At 35.6% G+C, this 25752-nt stretch overlaps 1 protein-coding gene across 2 annotated transcripts in view; it reads left to right on the top strand.

The window, feature by feature from the left end:
* LOC145242608 (serine/threonine-protein kinase DCLK2-like) overlaps positions 1–25752 on the top strand; it is a 216745-nt gene that overhangs the window by 77772 nt on the left and 113221 nt on the right. For both annotated transcript variants that reach the window (XM_080105720.1, XM_080105721.1), the window contains exon 2: positions 2679–3374. In XM_080105720.1, coding sequence (XP_079961846.1) covers positions 2679–3374 — 696 coding nt within the window. The remainder of the gene's footprint in view (positions 1–2678; positions 3375–25752) is intronic.

Here is a 25752-nt window from a genome sequence, read left to right as displayed (position 1 = left end):
TTAAATATTATAGATTTTTTTTTTTAAATTGGGCTCCGGTAATGTGGTCGTTACACGCGAACCGTGTCGATACATTTCACCCACTCGGACTCACACGTTGTCTGAGACTCGTCACAAAAAAAAAGAAAAGAAATAAAAATCCGACTCTATTTTTTAAATTGCAAATGAAAATGCATTTATTCGTGGTTTTTCCAAAAGTCTTTTCGCGTACATATGTGTTTTACAACGCTCTGCCATATAACATGTGCTTTTTCAAAGTCTCTTTCCCCGCCACTTCACACGGTTCTAGCCAGCGCTTTCTCGCCCTCAACTTAACACTTTCAATCTTCGAAACAGCTACATGGTAGGCAGTTGAGGATCCCCATTTTCTATTTAAAATTTTTTAGTTAAGGTTCATTTTTTATCCTTATATAGTTGAATTCTCTTTTATAATTGTAGACTTTTGAGAAGTCGGCTTATGCGCGTGTTAAGTCTATTTTTATTTAACAAAATTAATTCATGTGTTATTTTTTATCCCTATATAGTTGAATTCTATTTTGTAATTGTAAACTTTTAAGATGTCGGATTATGTAGGTGCTAAGTTTGCGATAGGTTAAATTTAGTTTATTTTTCCGGGAACTTAAACTTCATTCTTTATTTTTATTTTCACATTCCTTTACTCCAAGCTTCTTTAGACTATATATATATATATATATATATATATATATATATATATATATATATATATATATATATATATATGTCTAGAGGTACAGAATTTATATATAGTTTTAAAAATAATAAGCGGAAGTTTCTCGAGAGCTCTTTCGGCTATCATCTCATCAGGAGAAAATCGATAGCGTACAAAATAATATTGTGTCGAAAAATAAAGAGTTCTAATGGGGAACTTATTAAATGTGCCAAAATTACGGGGACACTAAAATAAATTTATTAACGTTTAAAAACGATTAAAATATTGGCACAACGAGGGAGAAAAAAAAACGGGAGAAAAGATTCAAAGTTCCCAAAGAGAAACAATGCGTTTGATGTTTCTTTTTGCCGGCACAAAGAAGGTTGACGCACCGCAATAGAGACACACTCCAAAATCTTTAAATGGTTTCTGGAGTCTGCTCTATGTAGCACCTCGAACCAATCTATTTTATATCTATCGGCACAGCATGGGTTGTCAACCCAATGCTGGCCAATACCAGAGTCCAAGACTGCAGAAGAAGGGAGACCATCAGACCCCATCCTCCTTTGTCTGATCTTCGATGGAACATGCCGGTTTATACGAGTCAAAAGGTGCAAGGATGTTCGCCCAACATAACCAGCATCGCACTGGCATTTAAATTGATATACAATATTACTATTTTGGATGTAAAGCAAACTATCCTTGCGAAAAGACGGAAAAGCAGGTCTCGTGGTATGTACCAAACGCAAGGACACAGAATTAAAGCAGTCGTAAATACTTCTGCGAATCTGTTTGGAAAGTATATTACTCTTTTCCCCAATCCATGGTAATTTTAAATAAACCGGGCATTTCAAGGGTCCAGACTTTTTAGGGGATTTAAAATCCGCAACCTTTTTGAAAATACAGTCATCAATAAGGTCAACAGGATAACTATTATTGATGAATATTTCCCTGATCTTATCAGTGCGATGATTATGTTGGGCGAACATCCTGAAGAGGAAGCCGGTTTAACCCGCCTATGGTGAGTACGGCTTCGGTCAGTCGGTCTATTAGTAAAGCCAGCTTCGTAGAAGTCCGTTTCCATCTGTAATTTAGAAGCAATAGTCTCTCCGAGTCAGCTAATTTTTGAAAAAAAAAATTGTTTAACGACGTCTGACCAGAACATTGTTCGATACGTCCTCTCGTTCGTGCGTTTTATTATTATTTTATTTTTTTTTTTTTTTTAACTTTCCTCATTCGTCAGCAATTATTTCTAAAAAAAACTCGACGAAACTTGAAATTTCTTAATCCTTTTAGATAAGGATTCATAATTTGCATTATTTGGATAATTCAGACTACTGTTCTCACCTTGAGTTTTATTATCAAAACGTTTCGGCCGGTCCAATCTCTGACTTTCTTCTCGGGTGTATATTGTTGAACTCAGGAATCTTTCGTCGAAATTGGGAATCTTTTCGAATTTGGGAGGCTTTCTGTCAAACTCCGGAATCTACACGGAGTTTCGAACGAAACCCTCTATTTAATCTACGGAGGTAGCTTGTTCTCTTTCTATTAGCCATGACTGGGTAGAAGTCCTAAATAATTTGCAATTGTATCTTGAGTGTTTCCCGCGCTCAATCCATCAGTTACATCGACCGAAACATTGTGAAAATAACACTCAAGATGAAAATAGTAGTTAAAAAATTCCAATTTATACAGAAAACTGAGTCGCTCTCTTCCAATTGAGCTCTGTGGTAACAAAAGTTAGATATAGTCGCTTAGAAAATAAGGTCGTTGTTTTATCTCTGATTTAAAAATGATTAAAAATCAGCCTAAACACAACTGTATTAAATGAATTGAATGAACCATTGAAGCTAATACATTTTTCAGTAATCTCCCTTGCTAGAGAAATCAATTCATAAAGGAGCGAGAGAAAATGTATTAATTCATCCACAAACATCCTGTTTAACCGTATCACGGCTCTCTAGTATGGTTGGAATTTATTAATTAATTAATGTTTCTTTTTTTTCAGTTGGCAGACGTTAATGACCACTTCGATGACCGCTCCCGAAGCAGCAGGAATGGTTATCGTTCAGCAACCGGCCGGATCAGTCCCACCCACAGTGCTCACGGGGTCCTCACCCGGCACAGCATGAGGAAATTTTCCGAAGCCCCCAAAACCCGCAAAGTCCGTTTCTATCGCAACGGAGACCGGTTCTACAAGGGTTACGTAATGGCTATCAACTGCGAGAAATATCGCAGCTTTGATTCCCTGCTCGAAGAATTGACGGCCAGCCCCCTCAGTGATACAAACATTCTGGCCAAAGGGGTGCGCTATATCTTCACGCTGGATGGTCAGATGGTGACCACACTCGAAGGCTTGTTGGAGAATGAAGACTACGTCTGTTCAAGTACCGACACGTTTCGCAACGCCGACTACAAGAGCATCATCAACCTTTGCTGGAACCCGAACGTGCGCGGCCCTCTGAGTGAAGAGTACATCAGCAACCAGTGTCCCTCGTCGAACGTCACAGACAGAACTCGCGATTTTGTCAAACCTAAGCTTGTGACGATTATTCGAAATGGCGGTAAGCCACGCAAAGCCGTCCGAGTCCTTCTCAACCGAAAGACGGCCTATTCCTTCCAACAAGTCTTGACTGACATAACTGACGCTATTCACCTGGACAGTGGGTCGGTCCGAAAAATTTTTACACTTGATGGCCGACAGGTAAGTGAATATTTACTTTATTTGTCTAATACGAATAGAAATTTGATATCTCTCTATCTGAAGCCAGAACTATACCATGGCTTTTATGAATATGACATTGATCTTTTATTACTGATAGAAATTTGCCATCCGTCTGTCTGAAGTCGAAACTATATTATTACTTCTATTAATATGAAACTGAACTTTTATTATTAACGGAGACTTGATATCTGTCTGAAGCCGAAACTATACTATTACTTTTATATTATTATATAATTATAACCTTTATTACTAATGTAGATTTGACATATATCTGTCTGAAACCGAAACTATAATACAGGGTGTCCCATGACGGATTTTGTCCCTCTACGTCGTTCTTGGCCTTTTATGTTCACAAGGTGTCCTTCGATGTCCTGAAATATATATATATATATATATATATATATATATATATATATATATATATATATATATATATATATATATATATATATATATATATATACAGGGTGTCCCAAAAGAAGCTGACGGATTTTAAATTTGATTAACTTCCTCAATATTTAAGTTATGTTTACCAATTTTCATATGCAGGTAGATGAGCCTCTCCGTGATTATTTTTAGACATAGTATGATATCATAGTCTACTTATTTTAATTTTATTCACACAACTTAATCCAGGGTATGTTTTTCACAAGGTCTAATTTTAGTTATGAAAAATGTTACTCAAATGTCCACCAATTCCGATTACTTCATCCGCTGTTACTCCACACCATACTGTACATTTTTGATGAAAATGGGCCTCATCGGACATAATAAGGTTTTTTAGAAAGTTTGGATCCCCATTGGCCAAATCTTGAAATTGTATGGCGTATTCCAGACTTTTTCCGGATAGTTTGGTTAAGGCTTTTGCATCAATTGAATTTTATATGGAAATTTGCCCTCTTCATGAAGCATTCTGTAAAGAGATGATCGAGAGACCCCAATTTGACTTGATCTCCTTCTTACTGATGTGGATGGATACTCGGCCACACTCTCTGCTAATCTCTGACGATTCTCATCACTTCTTGCTGTACGGGGTCTACCAGATTTAGGGAGGTCACATACAGACCCTTGCTCATGAAATCGAGCTACCATTGCTTTTATCGCATTGGGAGTAGGGGAATTTCTTATGTTGAAGTTTTGTCCAAATTCTCTGAGTTTCTGATATGGACTCATTCAACCGAAAATACGACTCTACGATAAATATTTGCTCCTCGGTAGTGTAACGATTCATGATGACCTTGGAAGGGGTACTCCAGATGATCTGAAAAAATAAAAGAAAAATATAAAAAATTAAGAAAGGTATGAATTTTTTTTCTTTTGGGAGACCCTGATATTTAACTTTTATTTCTGATAAAGATTTAATGTATGTCTGCCTGAAGCTGAAATTATAATATAATTATTATTAATATAGTATTGAAGTCTTATTACTAATGGAGATTTAGTATTCGTCTGTTTAAAGCCTAAACTATACTACCACTTCTAGTAATGTTCTATTGAATTATCATTTAATTCTGAATTCAGGAAGAAAAGCACAGTAGTATCTGTTCTGTTGTCATGATATCATCCTCCCAGGAATTACTTCCTCTTTTCGGGGGGGGGGGTAGCGTAGTATCCGTTCAGTTGTAATGAGACAATATATCTAGGCATTACTTCCTCTGTTGGGGAAGTATTGTAGTATTAGTTATTTTTTATGATAATATTCTCGCAAGGTCTCAAAAGATGTGAACGCATGGAGAAGCATATGTTTGCAAGTCATTATTAATGAGTTTTGTTGTAAACATTTCGTTAGTTATGAGATGATAGTTTAATTCTTAGTTATTTTGTTTTGAAAACGATTCGTTGTATGCGTTTCATTGAATACAAGTTGTTATTTTAATCATAGTAAGAGAAAAGTGTCAGTATGCACTTTCCCGATTTTTTTTTTCAATTTTCTTATCCGTTTGTTCAAGCTGGTGATGGGGCATCCTACCGGGTGCTGGACATCCACCCGCTATTTCTACGCATTGAATTCGGCTGTATTTCAGCAATAATGCGTCGACTGTTATCATCCAAGTGGTTTATTATGTCTGGTTCATTAACGTAAATATGTGAATTTACATATCTCCAAAGAAAATAATCTAATGGAGTTAAATCGAACGAACGAGGTGGCCAGTTGACTAGTTCATTTCGTGAAATTATTCGTTCATCAACTGTTTCTCTCGGTAAATTGATCGTATCACGCGCTGTGCGACAACAGAACCACATGATTGATTGCCAAACCAAGCTGAACTCAAAATAACCGATAGTTGCCAAATCTGTAATTAAATAAAATAGAGTCGTCCATTTAAAGTTCGCCGCCTCTAAAAAAAAAACACAAAAAGCAAGCATTGCCAAGGCCGCTGCGAAGAAGGTGGGCTCTCCCTACTGTGCTAGAAAGCTACTTACGCTTAAAAGTATCCTGTATCTCTATAAGACCACCATTCGCCCATGTATGGAGCACTGTTTTCACATTTGGGCTGGTGCATCTGCTACTAATCTCTCACTCCTGGATAGGGTTCAAAAGGGAGTCTCCAACCTGATAGGCCCTGAACTGTCATCTAAGCTTCAGCCTCTCTCCCATCAACGAAATGTTGCATCTCTCTGCCTGTTTTACAAGTATTTTAATGGTGAATGCTTCGACGAACTACAAGCCCTTGTACCCCCATCGACGTAAATACTCCTGACAAAACCGACAAATAACAAAATCCCATCTCTACACAGTAGAGATCCCTAGATGTAAGAAAGCCTTCTACTGCAATAGTTTCTTCCCCCAGAACTGCTAGACTTTGAACCCCCTTCCGGGATTCTGCTTTTTCCAACTGTACTGATATGCAGAAGTTCAAGTGTAATATAAACAGACATCTTGCTGCTTAACTCCCTACATAGTATCCCTGCAACTTATGTCCCCAATACTAGCTCCCTACATCAATGTGGCGCTGTGCCTTGTTTGGGGTGAAAATGCAATTTAAGAAAAGAAAGAAAAGATGAACGTTTACTTTCGAAAAACATTATTAGTGATTTGGACATGACATTAAATGGGATGTCAGATAGAAGCGAACCATTGGAATTCGGTAAGGCATGTTCACCCAACTGAGAAAAAAAATCATTATATGTTTATATATTATAGTTTCGAACTCGTAAAACAAACTTTTATTAAAAAAAAAAAAAAAAAGATCTGACATTTCTCAGCGTCTGTCGGCATTTTCATCCACAGAACTTTGGTCTTTGCAAGGCCGGAATAAAGTTGACATGCGTTGATAAATGCGATCTTTTCTATCAGTAATAAGATCAATATAAGATCGATATGCTGGGTTAAATTGTCATGAAACAAATTACATGTTTTTTTCTTTCCTCTTGTACGGACGACCAAAAACGGAAAAATGTGGTGATATTTGTGTACGTTATTAGAAATGGCTTCCTTTTTTTTCTGTTCTTTTCGTTTGGATGTTTGCTCTAACGATTATGATACAAATAAGCACAAGTAAACGTAACAAATATATGTCTACTAGAAGATGCACTCGGCGTTTCCCAGTATTAAAGGTAATGTTAAATTCCTTAAAAAAAAAACTAAAGTAAAAAAAAAAAAAAAACTAAAAGAAACTGAGACATGTGCATGCGAGTATTAAGTTGTTTTTTTTTAAACAGTTCACTTCTTATATATCTTTTTAATTGGAATTCATTATTGAGATAAGTATTATTTATTTATTGCGGACTATTATCCTCATCTTTATTAGTTGTTGTTTCACTACGTTTCGGCCAACTATTCCTATGGCCTTCATTAGGTGGTAACCATGACGGGATAGGAACTTCAAATCTCCTAACTGCATTCTCGGCAATCAGTTCCTACCGTCGCTGTTACCACCTGACGAAGGCCAGAGGAATAGTTATCCGAAACATCATGAAACAACAACTAAGAACGATGAGGATAATAGTCCGCAATAAATAAATTAATTAATAATTTCACTTCTTGTAAATAAAAAATAATTCGAGCTGAGATCGAAACCAAAACCTAAAAACAGTGAGTCAAGTGCGATAACCATTAGACCAGCCTGACACTTCCTTTAAAAAATGTTTTCAAACTTCGTGAAATAGTTGATAAACAGAAAAAAAATCCGATGATCCACCCCTTCAAGTAACAATTTTTACAATTTTGGCCTCTTAGCAGCTCTTTTTGTCTTGTCAAGTCTGCTGCAAAGAAGGTGGGCTCCCTTTACCTGGCCAGAAAATTATCTTAAGACTATTATCTTACATGTCTACAAAGCCACCATGTATAGATGGATGGGGGTATTGTTGTTGTATCTGCCTTAGTGCGCCAACCACTAGTACTATAATGGGATGTGTGGCGTCGAACTTGTGCACGTGTGCCCCTTTCAACATAAATATTCCCAATCAACCCGTCAATCAGCAAAATCACATCCTGTCACCTGAGAGGTTTCCAGTCGCCGGAAAGTTGTCTACAATCAGGTTGACAAAAAAATTCTTGCAGTTTTTAACTTTTAAATTCAGATGAATATATCTCGGCTCAAATAAAAAATTATTGATCGAAATAAGCATGATCGCAATGAACACACTTTTACCAGCGCAAAACAAGTGTATTTATGCCAATAACGTACAAATCTTGCCTTCTGGTGGCGATGAAGTTGCTGAAGGCGTTTTTTTTTTTTTTATATCGCTTAGGTTTTTTAAAAACATTTCTCACGCAGAAAGTTATCGAGATGCATGAAAAGGTGATAGTCGGTAAGTGAGAGGTCTGGAGAGTATAGCAGATGAAGCAGAGTTTCGTAGCTCAATTCGTTTAACTTCCGCAGGGTCGGTTTAGCAACGCGCGGTCGAGAATTATCGTGAAGGAGAATTAGACCGTTTCTGTTGACAAATGCTTGGTGTTGTTGAAGTTTCTGATGCATTTCATCCATTTATTAACAGTACGTCTCCGTCGTAATGTTTTCGCCTGAATTCAAAGCATTGTAATGGATGAGACCGGTCTCATACCACCAAACAGTGAACATGACCTTCTTTTGGTGCAACTATGGCTTTGAGAAATGTCATTGAGCTTTGTCGGTTTCTAACCACTGAGCTAAACGTCGTCGATTATCGTAAAGAACACACTTTTCATCGCAAGTCACAACCCGGTCGAGAAACGGGTCGTTCTTGTTGCGTAAAAGAAGGAAATATGGCACTTCATAACGGCGTTTCTTTTGGTTGTCGTTAAATTCGCGTAGCACCCATTTATCACTTATCAGGTTCTTTTTTTTTTATCTTTCTAATTTCTCTCAAGTGGTTGGAAATCGTCGTATACGTTACGTCTAATTCAGAAGCAAGTTTTCGAACAGTTGTGTCTGGATTGGTTTCGACTAATGCTCTTAATTGCTGACAATCGTTGTCAACACTCGATGGCCTAACAGTACGCTCATAATTTTCAAGACTCTTGTCGCCGCCACGAAATTTCTTAAACCACCATTGTGCTGTGTGTTTAGTTGTGGTTCCTTGACTCACGCTTCGTTGATATCGCGAGTTGTTTCAGCAACTTTTCGGTCTCGCTTTAATTGAAATAAGAAAATTGTGCGAATTTTCTTTTTTTCCATCTTGTATTCACGTTCTGAAAATACATTATTTTAAAACGATTGTAATTCACACGATTAGATGGAGCGAAAAAAGCCGTTTAAAATGATATATAAAATAAAGGTAATATAACGAAAACATTTGAAAATACATCATTTGAAATAAAAAATTTAAAACCGTAAGAACCTTCTTATCAACCTAATATAATAGTGGTGTGTATTGGGGGTTTCTATATAAACGAATACTGTTATATAGTCGTCTATGTAACTAGTGTATAACCGCTTACTTTTGTCGTGAAACGTTTATATGTTTAGGCATATATTCACAGGTCACATGAATTGGAACAAATACATAAAGAAGATAAGCTCCCTTTACCTGGCAGAAAATCTCTAACTCCATTCCGTCTCCTGTATGTCTACAAAGCCATCATGCACAGGTGGATGGAATATTGTCGCATCTCAGTTAGTGCGCTAACTACCAGTCTCTTCCTCTTTGGCAAGTTCCAAAAAAAAAAATAAATAAACGTCCTTCTAATCCAATTGTTCCAACACTATTTACCAAACGCAAGCCTCTGTCCCATCGCCGCAAGGTTGCAGTTCCTGTGCTTGTTACAGGTACTATAATAAGATGTACGCCGTCGAACTTGCTGCATGTGTGTCCCTTCTACATAAATATTCCCTAACCCTAACCCGTCAATCAACAAAATCACATCCCGTCATCAGACAGGTTTCCAGATGCCGGAAAGTTTTCTACGATAATAGATTTTTTTCTTCTAATAGCTAGCTCGTTTCTCTGACTTTAGCGGCACACAGAAACGTCAATGTATCTCTCTGCACAACGCCTTTCCAATTTAGGATGCCTCTCGCAATTGAAACTGGTACGTATGAAATTATTGTAAATTTGATCAACAGTTTCATAGGTAAAAAGGGAGGTCACCCCATATTGATATCCATTATGTCGTTTATCATGGTGAGTACCGAGTATATTGGCTAGCAGGGTGGGGGGGGAAGGAATATTTCTCTCCTCATGTTTTAAATGAAAAAGAGTTGATATTTTCTTACAATTACAAGGATTTTCTTATTAAATATGACCCTATTAAATATGACCCTATTAAATATTTCTTATTAAATATGATCCTATTAAATATGACCCTATTAAATATTTCTTATTAAATATGACCCTATTAAATATGACCCTATTAAATATTTCTTATTAAATATGACCCTATTAAATATGACCCTATTAAATATTTCTTATTAAATATGATCCTATTAAATATGACCCTATTAAATATTTCTTATTAAATATGACCCTATTAAATATGACCCTATTAAATATTTCTTATTAAATATGACCCTATTAGATATGACCCTATTAAATATTTCTTACTAAATATGACCCTATCAAATATTTCTTATTAAATATGACCCTATTAAATATTTCTTATTAAATATAACCCTATTAACTAAAACAAAATCCTGCAAGTACAAGAATTTTATTACCAAATTGGACGCTGTTAATTCTTTCTTATTATAAAAGGAAAAATGTTGTAAATTATATTGTTCTTATATACTTGCCCCCACCCCACGAGGGCAGAGTTAAACACAAGCTCAGTTTTTAATGTGGAGAAAGTCCAGCTCCCAAAAAAGGGGCACTCTGGATAGGAATAAAAATAACAAAATTGTCTCAGTCTTGAATGACCTCTCCTCCACCGACCGAGGACAGAAAAGGTGTAGCATCAGAACAGATACTACACTGTGATCTTTGCCCGAAGGCCGTTACCTTTTCATCTCACAGAGCTATGCCGACGGAGACATTCTGAGGGAGTTGAGCAGCTAGATATCGGTTTACATTTCACTTAAATTTCAGCATGTTACTACAATCGAGGAAGTAGGCTGCGGATGGGGGCTCAAAATTCTAGCTGTGCGAGGGAGAAACTTTCAGAGTAGAAGGCTCTTTGCCTTCGGCTTCGGCTAACCCTTACAGTGAAGTCGTGGGATTTTGCTGCTTGTGCTACGAGTTCGTTGGAGCACATTCGCTTAAAGTATTTGTAAAGCAAACGCAGGGATGCAACCTTGTGACAATAGAACAGGGGTTGAAGCTTATTTGACAGTGCGGTGTCTTTTAGATTGGTGAGGTTTTTATGGGGGGGTGATCAATGAAGAGAGATTAGTGGTAGATACGCCGGTCCATATATGGCAACAATATTCCGTGATAGCTTTGCAGAGATGCAGGATATTGTCAGGTGTGAGAATTTTTCTAGTGCGATAGAAAGAATCCACCTTCTTTGCAGCAGCCTTGGCAATGTCTTCAATATATTTGTTCAAATTCATGTTTAATATTCACTTATAAACAATAAGAGGCCAGGATAGCATTTGGGTATGTTTTAATTACAAACGAATACTATAACGACAATAACGGTGAGAAGGAAAGGTAATTAAACTGTCTTCAGAGCTGACGACAGAAAAACTGAAGGACGAGTTCTTTTCGGCGGGGGAGGGGGAGTCATAATTTACAATATGTTACCTTTTTATTGATGATGCTATTCTTTATGCTGGCGATATTACTAACTAAAACGATTCATTTGATCTGTATGGTTGGAGCAGGGTCGCCCTTAATAAGAACGATGTTTCATTGGTTATGAATAGGGCTATGACAAGAGAATACTTTTATCATTGTTTTGACTCTCGAGTATATATCCGACACAGATACAGTTAATCAATCGAGAACCACATCACTCTATATAAAAGCATATCAGATATTAACTGATATATGCTGGAGAGTCAAAATAATGAAAAGAATATTCTCTCGTCATAGTCATACTTATGACTAGGGCTATGACAACAGAATATTATTTTTATTATTTTGACTCTCGAGGATATATCCGACACAGTTGGACATAGTTATAAATCGAAAGTCAAAATAATGAAAAGAACATGCTGTTGTCATAGCTACAGTTATGAAACAAAAGGAACTAGTCGGACAGAAAAGATTATCTGTTTCTTTTTTATAGAAATCACTCCAGACAAGACGTGAAGCCACCTAATGTAACCAATAAGAACAAAAGATGGTTATAGCAAAGTAGCAAAGACAGAGGATGCCTATCGACCTTAGTCTTGAAAAGATCAAGGTTAGAGGTTGGGGGGAAAAACAGTGAGAAGGAAGATATTTTCACTAGCCTACAGTTCTTTGAACAGAAGCTACTGGTATAGGAAGCTGTATTACAATGAGATATCAAAGCAGCGAATTGATGAAGACCACTAGATCGACAAGTCAAACGAGCTGGAACAAAGGAAGCAGGGAATATATCAGACAATTATGAAGAATACATGCCATAACAGTATTTATGAAAAAGACTGACACTAGCAACATCACACCCGTGAGAGGTTGCAGAATAGAAGAAAGATTGGGATCAATTAAATTGCGGATACATTTCTGCATCTTATCAAAGAACCTTCAAATGGAACAGAGATTCACCAGCTCAAATGTGACAACAATACTCCTTACATGGTCTGATATTAGATTTGTAGAGATAGAAAATAACCTCAAGCGTGAGAAAGTGTTTAGAACGAAAAAAAAAAAGTTCACTTTACGAGAAGCAGAAAGGAGAATGGATACGAACTCCAAGAAAGTTTTACTTTTTTTTCTCACTTTTAATTATGTTGGTAATTCTCTTTTCTAACAAAAATGAATCTCACAATGCAGTTTCGCGCGTGTGCGCAAGTCTCTAAACTTAAAACCCGGAAATTTCATTCACTTAAACAATTATGACATTTTACATTTTGTTTAGGTCACTCTACCCTTTCTCGCGTCAAATTTAGCCACGTCACGGATAAAAAATCTTTAAATGGCGATTTAATTATGAGGCTGGGGTGAATGAGACTGAGATGGATTCGTGCGGCGGTTACGAAAGAGAAGAACCGTTTGGACTTGGAAGATTCTCTTCGCCATTCTTTTGTTTGTTCTTTTTTTACGTATGGAATCATTTATGTGCAAATGAAATTAATTGTAGGTATCCATTACTCTTGGGAATCGATCAAAGTATTTTGGGTGAAGAAGATCAGGAGGAGGGAGAGGAGGAGGAAGAATGAGAAGAGAAAGGAGAGGATAAAAAGAGGGCAGGGATGAGGTGGGAGTAAAGAAATCAGGAAGAAGCAGGAGGAGAACGGATAAGAGAAGATGGGGGAGGGGTTAGCTCTCTCAACGAAAGTAATCGATAGTTAATTGTGATCGGCTTTTAATTACTGGAAATTTGATCGCTTTTTGCCATTTTTGTTGAAGAAAAAGTATCCCTGGGAAAAAGGAGGAGGAGGAGGGTAAAAAGAGAGGGAGAAGGGGTCGAACGACGAAGGATGAAAGATGAAGACGATGTTTCCCTATAATTCTTTTATCATCCCGTTTTAATAATACTTTCCTTTCTTTCTTTCTTTCTTCCTTTCCTTTCTTTTCATTTATCTTCTTTTTTTTGGTACTCCTTTCCAATTCTTTGTCAAAAAATACTTCCCTCCTCCAGCTTTTCCGTTGATTTTCTTTTGTTATTTATTTCTTCACTAAAGTACCCCTTCCCGCAAAGTACTCCTTCCGAAAAATTTTACATTTTTCGGAACAATCGAGTTTTCATCCTCGACGATCCGTCTGAGAGAGAGAGTGGACTGTTATTGATATCTTCTGGTTCTGATCTGTGGGGATGAGCTATCCTCCTATGCAGTTTTAGATGTAATAATGTCCAATATTACCTGGCACAGCTTAAGCAGGTGTTCGTACCAGTCAGGGATACGTCGTTGGCAATCAGTCCGACGGTGGCTTTGTTGCTTTTGTATGATTCTGTTTAACCTCAGGAGGTCTTCCTTTACATTATCGTGCTTGGAAAAGGATTAGTTTATTGTTTCGCCCCTGATGCATTGTTACCGGGGAATTCCGACGGAGTTTCTCAGGTAGTTTTGTATGCTAGAATGTTGTTATATCAATACTAATGCATCTACCATTAGCCCCTCCTTGTTAGAGAGGCTCTAAAAGAGCTTTTAATAGGCCCACACTATCGGCCAAGCTCCAACTCCTGTCACATCGCTGCAATGTTGCATCCCTGTGCATGTTTTACAAGTACTTTAATGGAATGTGCTCTGATGAACTCATAGCACTTGTGTCTCCTCGACATCGACTGACCTGACAAACAGCGAAATCTTACACCTTCACTGTTGATGTCTCTAAATGCCGGAGAACTTTCTATTCTAATAGTTTCTTACCTCGGACTGCTAGCCCTTGGAATTCCCTCTTTGTTTCCTGTTTCTCCGATTGTACTAACCTGCTGAAGTTTTAAATGTAATGCGAACAGATATCTCGCTGCTCAATTTCCCGCATTTAGACACGATCCCAAATAGTAGTCCTTGCGTCCAAGTACTAAAATGCCTTGTTTGGGGTGAAAGGGGGGGAATTCGTGAAGTTTAAATAAGAAATAAAAAAGAAAAAATGCAAGCGTTAAAAAAAATACGTATATATCTGTATGAAAAACGATAAAAAAGAAAGCAAACATCTCATTACAAAAAAAAAAAAAAAGTGATTTCTTTTTCGAATTCATTTTGTTGAATAAAATGAGAACGAGTTTCCTACTGAAAGGAGAGTCAAGTGACTTCCGTTTTCTGGTATTTGACCTTTCGAGTTAGGGATTTTGTCCACATTGAACGTCTGTCAACCCTAAGCCCTTCACTCCTCGGGGTACTTAAAACCGATCACGACTCACGGATGTTGATTTTTTTTCCGGAGAACACATTAAATTGTCTTTGTGTTGTGCTGTGGTTTATTTTCGAACAGTTTTCCCTTTTCCAGAGTGGTCAACAAGAAACCCTCTCTCCACAGAATTAAAAATGGTGGAAAATTTTAAGATACCAGAGTTCTAAAAAAACGTACTTGGAGAAAACGTTGTGAAATAACAACCAAGATGAGAACAGTAGTCTGTCATCATCATGATGGCGTCCGTTCGGTCTTAAGAGACAATGGATACCCTTTGTAAGGGTTTGCTGCACGTATAATTGTGAAGCAAGTGTTACGCAATCTCTAACCACATTTCACTGCTTGACAAGTAACAAGGAGAACCCAAGATGAGCAAAAATAACACCGAGATCAGTGGAGAGAACATACAGTGCCTGGTATTCCTAAATGGTTACTCGTTTTAGTACTGACCAGGCTCAACGATGCTGTACTTCAATAAACTAGCAGGAACCGGTGTGTCAACGTGATTTTGCGATGTGTACAATAGTCCGTACAATAAAAATAATACGAATTATAAATTCTCATTTTAAAAATTTCGAAACATAAAATGTTTTTACGTGTTGCACAGTCAGGGATGTATACATTTATGACAGCATCTCTATTGATTGTCTAGTAATGTTCATTACGTTTATCTACTGTTCGCTGTAGATGCATATATAAGTGTTCATATATGCGAGAGTCTTTAGTATTTATGATCGTCTTTAGTTTCTCTATTTCAGGATCATCTTGTTGATGCGTGTATAACACGTGTATAACATGTGTATAACATGTGTTTAACATGTGTTTAACACGTGTTAAACATGTGTATAACACGTGTTAAACACGTGTTGTACACGTGTTTAACATGTGTTTAACACGTGTTTACCATGTGTTTAACATGTGTTTAACATGTGTTTAACATGTGTTTAACAGAATAAATAACAGACACAAACAATACAACGGAGGGAACACAGTTCTGCTGAGTTTTAGATCTGACCAATACGGGAAACATACCCTGTCCATCTTTGGGTCGTTTTGAGCGATGCTCAAAAGCGGCATTAAAGATTCATCCCAAGGAAACGACTAGACGTCTCGGGTGTATTTTCAGCAACTTTATTTCAGATTTTTACTCCATTGGAAAGTTGCACGCTTTTTCTAAGTTCTACATTCCATCGACATTGCTCGACAGCTTCCTTAGAGTTCAGAGCTATTACGACCGGTCGCCAGCTCATCTGTCGTTCGATTTGTCTCTCTCAAACTCTCTGACAACTAACTGACTAAACTCCCTTTGTAATTACGTCATCAATACATGTAACCTAAAGGAGCAAATCATCTGATGTTTTGTCACGTATTCATTTGTTATTATTTATCAACTAAAATTCCTAACCTGCTCGGTTTATGCTAAAATTCCATAGTTAACATTCTTGTTATTCAAGCATTTTTCTATTCACAGATTTTTTCTTTTATTGCATTTTTCACATACACGATCTAGTCTTCGATAATAATAATAATAATAATAATAATAATAATAATAATAATTGCTTAGGTTACTCGGCGTTGCCCTGGAAGTGCTCAACATTGTAAATGTGTAGCAAAATCGCCTGGAAGCTCATATCATCCTGTTTCCCTTCTTGATAAGCCACTATGTGTGTGCGCACGCGCGCGCGTGTGTATTTGTGTGTGTGTGTGTGTGTGTGAGTGCGTCTGCGTATGCGTATGCGTTTTGTTCTTTGCATACGTCCATGTGTAAAAACAAATATCGAACCGCCTGCCAGAATAAAAAGTTCGTGACATTTTGTCTGAAAGCCAAGCATCTTAAGGCAGCCGTTCTCCTTGTCTCGGAAATAACATTCTCTCCATAATTAATGGCGATTATATCTCCGTGCACTTCTTGCCAACAGAAGGTTTTTCAATTCTTGCTGTAAGAGCTCCGACCTTGGCTCTTCACAGAGCAAAGCACGGACGCAAGAACAGAGAGGATTAATCGAGAGAATATTAACGTCGTCGTCATCACCATCGGATGCTGCTGATGTTTAAACACGAAGTCCATCACGTGTTATCATAATCCAATGTCATTCCAATAGCAATTCAAAATGAAACTTTCAAATGTTCACATGTATGCTCAACTTTTATATTATAACTAGCAAATGTACCCGTCGTTGACTGGGTTCAAAAACAGCCTACAGAAAATGGACTCTGATTTATGAAAGTGTGATAGGTTATGAAAAGGAAGGGTTGTAAAGAGATAGCTTCGAATTTGGGGGTATCAAAACCAAAGCAAAATATGATGAAAGTAAAAATAAAAGACATAAACCCCATAATTTATTATACTATACCTGTTCACACTTAAACACTTATCACAATATTCTGTGGATCTATATTAAAAAAACCTTGTCAAACTTTGTGACATATTTCCATTCTATGGAGGTCAGGCGCGAACGAACACCCCATAATTTTATTATACCATATTTCTTCAAACTGAACCATAATTATCAAAGTATACTTACGCAGATAGATATGAAAATACTTTATTAAAGTTTGTGCGTATTTCCATTCTATGGAGGCCATGCGCGAACGCAGCCCCCACAATTTTATTATACCATCTCTATTTAAGTTAAAACATACTTATCAAAGTATTATTATGTACATCTATATCATAAACACTTGTAAACGTTTTTTTTTTTTTTTTACTTTTTAAATTTTTTATTTCCATATTTTGTGAACCAGGCGCGAACGCAGACCCCAAAATTTTAATGAATCATCATTATGCTAGATCAAACATACACATTCCTGTGTCTCGATACATCTTCTATCATTATATGTGATTAGTTTTCTATAATAGTCAACAATATAGGAGCCTAATTGTGACTAGACACTCACACAGACGTTCAGCTTTATATTATAGATTAAAACTGATTTAATATTTTTTGTCAATCAACTTTGAACTAAACAAGGTATAATTCTATGTCCATCTTTATACACACACACACACACGCACACACACACACACACACACATACAGGGTGACCAAAAAAAATGGGCCCCAACTCTAATTAGGCCCCGTTTCTTAGTGTTTTGTCCGAATGAAATGAAACTTTGATCATAACTAGTTTATTATATTCAAAACATCACATCAAAACACTAGGGTCTTTGGCCTTTTTTCTTCGTTCTACAGCATATGTTCTAGATGGCCTCCATTTATCTTTTGTTTTTTTTTTTGGTCACCCTGTATATAGATCTTGTAATCTGCAACTTACTTGTTAATAGTTTATCTTTTTATATTTTTATATTTTATTTATCTATATTTTTTCATATATTAGTAAAAATAGTAACCGCATAATTTTACATTTTTTTTTTATTGAGGGAGTAGTATTATCCACTGGAGAGCCATGTATTAAACAGCTGTCCTGTTTTTAAATCTCCTAAACAGCTACATGGTAAGCAGCTGATGATCCCCGTTTTCTATTTACAAAATCGTAATTAAGGTTTTCTCTTTTCATCCTTATGTAGTTAAATTCTGTTTTAAAATTGAAAACTTTTGCGAAATCGGCTTATGCAAATGCTAAGTCTATTTCTATTTAACAATTTTAGTTACGGCCTCTTTTTTTTTTAGTTCACTCACGTTAGGTAAACAATTTTTAACTCTGGATCACAAAGTTGACCTCGATTAATTCGCGAATTGGTTTCCATTTCCCGTTATCCTCGACGAACTAAATTATATACTACGTGGTCTACCCGGTCTAAGACTGTATGCAGTAAACTAGTTAGTATTATCATTATCATCTTGAATTTTTTTATTATCTCCCTTTTCATTCTTAATTATTTTTTGTTAGGTTATGTTAATCTATATATTTATCCTAGTCAAGAGGTTATAATCGCCTATCATACTGTAGTACTACGGCCGTATGTGGAAGAATAACAACACCTTAATTTATAAAAAAATATAACAACTTTATAATGGGTCTGGGAGTTGGCGATGACGAGTCCGACCAGAGGAGATGATGGTAGGTTGGTAGGAGGAAAATATGCGCACAGGAACCGGTGACTGCTCTCAGCCTCTGCCCGTCAAAACAAAACTCCACAACTTAATTCAGGCCGGTGTTTACGTACTCGCCTGTGCACATCCGACCTCTTACTCTTTTGGCAATCGATTCCGAGCCTCTATGACGTTTGATTATTGTCGGCTTCATAACCGTGTTTTCCAAATTATTTTTCAGAATTTCAGTTATTATTTTTGTTGGGCGTGCGCAGGCCGCCAGCTTTAATTAACATTGTATTTTCAAATGGCCTTATGAATTTAATTTTTTTTTTTTTTTTTTGAGGTCCAATTGTCGGCAGTGCATTTTCAAAGTTTTGGTACACACGACCTTAATTAGTCAACATTAGGTGTTGATTGCTAAGGTTCTCGATCGTTTCGTGTCATTTAAATCTCATTCTGCATGTGCTGATTGTCTTTTCTTTTCTTTTCACATCTATAAAAAAAAGGCCGGAGAGTACAGCTATTGAAATCTTATTAAATAAAAAGTAACTAAAACAGTCCAAACATTCTAATAATAAATCAAGACATATTTTTTTTTTGTTTTCAGCCGCATCTTATCGCAATGAAATTTATTTACTCGTTTTTGCTGCCATCATCATTGGTTCATATGTTTGTTATTCGCACGAATGAATGAATGGCCAACGACAGTAATCGACTTTTAGGAAATCTTCTTCCGGATATTTCAGCCATTGGCATTAGATGAATAAGAATGGTGCGTGTATGCCGCAATAATCCACTTGGAAGCGATATCCTTTCCATATCAAAAACATTCGCATGATTATTTCCCCTCTCACCGCCCCCCTCACCCGACTTGTTTTACTCTGTCAGTACATTTGTATTTATCGAGTATATATATAATGCTGGTCATTAAGCAAAGGAGCTTTCTATCTGCCACTCTACATCTCCATCATTTTGCACCAGTATCGATTACTTTACATTTGTAAGCCTATCTGTCAATAAGTTTGCATATATCTTTGACTAGTTACGATCTCTCTCTCTCCCTCTCTCTCTCTCTCTCTCTCTATATATATATATATATATATATATATATATATATATATAACTACTTCATTTACTCACATAAATTTAATATACGAAAGTATAGATTTATGCGTAAACTTACGTTACGTATTTACTTCAAAAGTGCTCAATACGTAGGTAGAGCTAGTTAGTAATTTATAAAATATATATGGCGATTAAGCTACACTGAATATTCTGCGTTTCATCCACTATAGGATTCGTCAGGCTTATGCGCGAATTCTGTGGTTGTTTCTTGTTTTTATATATGTTGAGGATTTTTAGTTAGCCAATCAGCTTTCTAGTATCCACCGCGCCCCTTCCTATCAGCCAATGGGCATGCATTTTATCGAACAAAGGATCTGTTTTAGAACTAGGTTAGTGGTTTAAGGTAAACGTTTTCCTTTTTTTATTTTTTTTTATATATATAAATATACCTATGTGTACACACATACATGCACACACATATATATATATATATATATATATATATATATATATATATATATATATATATATATAGTAAGCTATGAAAATACATATATGGACATTTTTTCATCTTACTAACTAGCTATACCTATGTATTGAGATAGATATTTTTCATAACTTACTAACTAGCTCTGCATATGTATTGATCATTGTTGAAGTAAATACTGAAAATATACGCATAAAATTATATTTTCTGATAATTTATGCGGCGATTAAATTAAATAGTCACATATATATGTGTGTGTGTGTGTGTGTGTGTGTGTGTGTGTGTGTGTGTGTGTGTGTGTGTGTGTGTGTGTGTGGTTGTACTAGAAAGCATTGCGGCGTTGCCTAGCCATCAGATACGCTTAAATATGATAGTTTAATTCATGCAGATTACGTAATTATTATTATAGAGAAAATATATGAATATATATAGATATATATGTATATATATATATATATATATATATATATATATATATATATATGCATATATACGTATATATATATATGCGTATATATATATGTATATGGATGGAGAGGGCTCCCGTAAGCCGTGGTGAAGGCAACCTTTCTAGGAGAAGCAAATCTCTGATTTAAAAAAAAAACATAAAGCGGGAGACAATACCTGCATTAAGCTGGCATGCAGTTTAACTTGTTGCTGTCTATCTTGCTCTTGCTTGTTGCTGGAATTCAACATTTTGAATCGAGAGACTTAGCTGTCGTACAAAGCTAAGACTCTGTAACATCATCTATGTATAGATACTCCCTCAGGCATTTGTCTATTAACATGGCTCTATGGAGATGGAAGTCATCTTTGGGCTGGTGGACTTTAAGTGTCTGAGGGAGTGACACTCGTCTGACAAGATGTTGCAAGCATCATATATGTATATATATATGTATATATGCATATATATACATATATATGCATATGTATATATATATGTATATATATAATATATGTATATAAATATATGTATATATATGTATATATATGTGTATATATATGCATATATATGAATATATGCATATATGTATATATATATATGTATATATGCATATATGTATATATTACGTATGTATGTGTGTGTGTGTGTGTGTGTGCGTACTAGCTTGATGCCCGGCGTTTATCGGTCGTATAATAAATGATATTTTAATTTATGCAGATTGCGTATGTGTTATTATAGAATTAATCCTCGATTGAATATTATATCTTACGAGGAATAATTTGCCCGGTAGACTAATTCGAAAAACAAAAAAAGAAGGAAAATCAAATCAAATAAACAAATAAAATCAAATAAGACAAATAATAATGAAAATGTAGTTCATCAAATTCCGTTTGTGTTTGCTTACAATATCACGTCAGCTGACGACGAATGCTCTGGAAACTCACTTTTGATTAATGTCTAGTTTTAAAATATGCTAAGAAAGAAATGATTTGCTGCGATTTTAAATCGTGCCTCTTCTTTTGTCGTGAATTGAGTTTATAATGAGGAAAAATTGAAATAAAATAAAATGGTGAGGTACACCCGGGATTGAACACAGGATCATTCGATTAGTAATCGAGTGCTCTACCACTGAGCTATGTTTCTCTATAAGGAAGAAAGACTATTTTCATGGTCGGAATTTTTCGATTTTTGATATATATCGAACGAATTTCTGTAAAAAAACATATCTAAGAACACTGCCAGACATATAAATTACATTTGTGTGAAATTTGAAAAAGATAGGCTCAGCCGTTTCGGAACCTATAAGGAAGGAACTCACACACATACACACAATGACATTATATATATATATATATATATATATATATATATATATATATATATATATATATATTTGGTAAGGTGATTGATAATTTATAATTCAAAATTAAAATGAAAAATTAAAAATTAAAAATCCGTTTCATAAGAAGGAGCACAACAAAGCCAATAAATTGTACGATCGTTTCGGAAACAGTGTTTTTTATTGTGACAGACATTGAGTTAAGGACAATAATTTTAGCATATAAACGATCATACAATTTATTGGCTTTGTTGTGCTCCTTCTTATGAAACGGATTTTAATTTTTAATTTTTAATTTTAATTTTGAATTATAAATTATCAATCACCTTACCAAATATAAAAGTAGCTCTAGGATATTTGTCCTATTGAGCTTTGATACATCGGCTTTACAACGAGCATTATTCTTTTTCTGTATTTTAATTAAATTAGTATTTTTACTATAACATTAAAATACACTCTGCTCTATAGAAAATTGCTCTAACCCCCTTTATATATATATATATATATATATATATATATATATATATATATATATATATAACTTTTTAAATATGACATGAATTTTGATGAAATTTTAGGATTTATCTCACCTTAATACAGTTCTTGGATGGTGTAATTTTCAGCTTTTTATAACTTATATTTACTGAAATATTGATTATTTTGTAATCTGCAATAAAGCGATGGACACAGTTTATATATATATATATATATATATATATATATATATATATATAACTATCTACTTATATCTAAAAGGTACTTTGTCTGTGGATGTGTCTATGTGTATGTATCTGAGTGTGAGTGAGTGAGTTCCATATGGACTCCGGAATGGCTGGGCCGATTTTTATGAAATTTCACACAAATGTACTTTATCCATATGCCAGTGTTCTTCGATAGGTTTCTATCGGAATGCGTTCTATAAGTACTGATAATCGATAATAAAAACAAAATCGATAAAAGAAGAAACAGGCGATTTTCACCGCACAAGCTACAGGGCCCGAAATATAAAAATCAACAGTATGTTCTTTGAAATGAATGTTCTTCGAAATGAATGTTTCTGTTTAGAGCCCAATTGAACCATGATACCTGACTTTTGCATTTTAAACTTAAATTCAAGCCGTTATATATCCAAATTTTTTTTATCAAATCAACAGTAGAGTCTCTACATTGCAACGTAGACTTCAATATATTGTGTACTAATCACATGTGGAGTTTCCTTCCCAGTTTCAGCGATAGTCTTCCAATTAGAGCAGGCAATCAATCGATTTGATTGAAAAATGGGCGATTTTACAGATTTCGATGGCAATAAATATATGGCGTGTGAAACATTCGTTGATCATCATTCAATCCCTGATAACGTCGGGTTTCCTTGCTAGTATATATATATATATGTATATATATATATATATGTGTGTGTGTGTGTGTGTGTGTGTGTGTGTGTGTGTGTGTGTGTGTGCGTGCGCATGTGGGTGCTTATGTATGTATGTGTTAAAATGTATGTCGGTTTGTGTTTGTTGCTAATAACGTGTTTTACTTATCTCGTTTCTATTTTTGTTATCTATCATTACGCGTGTCCATCATCAGTTTTTCCTCCAACTCTCGTACCATTTATCTATGTATCTATATTATTTTCCAAAAAATTTCATGTTAATGCCTTGAAGTTTAGTCATTTTCTAAGCGAAGTGTAGACAAACGTATGTACAGTTCAATCTAGCGCCACCCACGCATGCTTAGTTCCATCTTGAAATCCAAACTTTTATCAGGCAACCCGAAAGAACCCAAGAAGAAATGCGTAGATATACGTTTTGTGTATTATTTACACAAATATGTCTAGAAGAAAAAAAGCTATATATATATATATATATATATATATATATATATATATATATATATATATATATTCTATTTTCACCCTAAACAAGGCACAGTGCCAATTTGATGTACTATCGGGATCATAAGTTGCAGGGATACTCTGGCGGGAGTTGAGCAGCAAGATGTCTGTTCACATTACACTTGAACTTCTGCATGTCAGTATAGTTGGGAAAGCAGGAACCCGGTAGAGAATTCCAAAGTATGAGGAAGAAACTATTTGAGAAGAAGGCCTTCTTACATCTAAGGATCTACTGTGTAGGGGTGGAATTTTCCTTCTTGTCGACGCTATTTACGTCGAGGGAGCACAAGGGCTTGTAGTTCGTCAGAACATCCACCATTAAAATACTTGTAGAAAAGGCAGAGGGATGCAACATTTCGTTGATGGCACAGAGCCTAGATGACAGTTCAGGACCTATAAGCTTGGCGACTCTCTTTTGAGCTCTGTCCAGAAGCGCGAGACTAGTAGCAGATGCCAAAATGTGACAACAGTACTTCATACATAGGCGAATGGTGGCCTTATAGAGGTACAGGATACTTTCAGGTGTAAGTAACTTTCTAGCACTGTAGAGAAAGCCCACCTGCTTCGCAGCGGCCTTGGCAATGCTCTGTTCCAACTCATGTCCCCGAGGAGTTTGATAGAAGTACTTTTAGGTAATGTATCTTTAGCCATAGCTATTGGTGGTTGAGAAGGTTTTTTTGTAACTATTGAAGGAAACAAGCTTAAGCTTGGCAGCATTGAATGTGACCATCCATTTTTGTCCCCATTTCACTACAGGTTGGAGGTCTTCCTCTAGTGTTTCTTCCATTTTCTTAGATATGTGTTCATTTGGTTTCCCCTCACGCGTATATATATATATATATATATATATATATATATATATATATATATGTATGTATGTATGTATGCATGTATGTATGTATGTATATATATATATATATATATATATATATATATATATATATATATATAAGAGCAAATATGTAATAAAACATGTTAAAAAAAACACTTTGAAAAAGAGTTAAAAACATTTAATAAGTGGATAGTCCTTAATCCGCGGAGTTTCGAAGAAGTACTTTCCTTCTCATCAGAGGGTAGGAATTGGCAAAATGCGGGATCGGATTATATATATATATATATATATATATATATATATATATATATATATAGAGAGAGAGAGAGAGAGAGAGAGAGAGAGAGAGAGAGAGCGTCCTAGAAAATTACTCACATTTCGCCCATGCATGGATTATTGCTGCCTCATCTACCAATAGTCTCTCACTCTTACGCCAAGTTTAAAAAAGAGTCTCAAATCTAATAGTACTATCGGCCAAGTTCTAACCTCTTCCCATATCGCCACAATTTTTATCCCTGTACCTGTTTACAAGTATTTTAATGGAATTTGCTTTTATAGCACATGCCTTCTCGACGTACATACTCTCGACTAACCCAAATAGCAGCAAAATCTCACCCTTTCATCGTTGATATCCCTAGATGCCGGAAAGCATTCTAATCTAACAGTCTTTTTCCCCTCGGCTGCTAGACTTTGGAGTTCCCTTCCTGCTTTCTGCTTCACTTACTATACTAACATGTACAAGTTTTAACCTCCTGTGAACAGTCATCTCTCCGTTCAACTCCCCACAGTGCCCTGTCGGACACGATCCAAAAAGTAGCCCCTTACGCCCAAGTTGCAGTATGGTTTGTTTTGAGTAACAAGAAAAAGTATATAGACAGACAGACAAACAGATAGATAGATAGATAGATAGATAGATAGATAGATAGATAGATAGATAGATAGATAGATAGATAGATGTGTGTGTGTTTAATAATATTTTAGAATATATTTTTAACAA

Source organism: Euprymna scolopes, chromosome 21 (genome assembly GCF_053919585.1).
Source record: "Euprymna scolopes isolate OS-2025 chromosome 21, ASM5391958v1, whole genome shotgun sequence".
Classification (NCBI taxonomy): Eukaryota; Metazoa; Mollusca; class Cephalopoda; order Sepiida; family Sepiolidae; genus Euprymna; species Euprymna scolopes.
The sequence above is the reverse complement of the archived record's forward strand: the minus strand, read 5'-3'. Positions and strand labels throughout refer to the sequence as shown.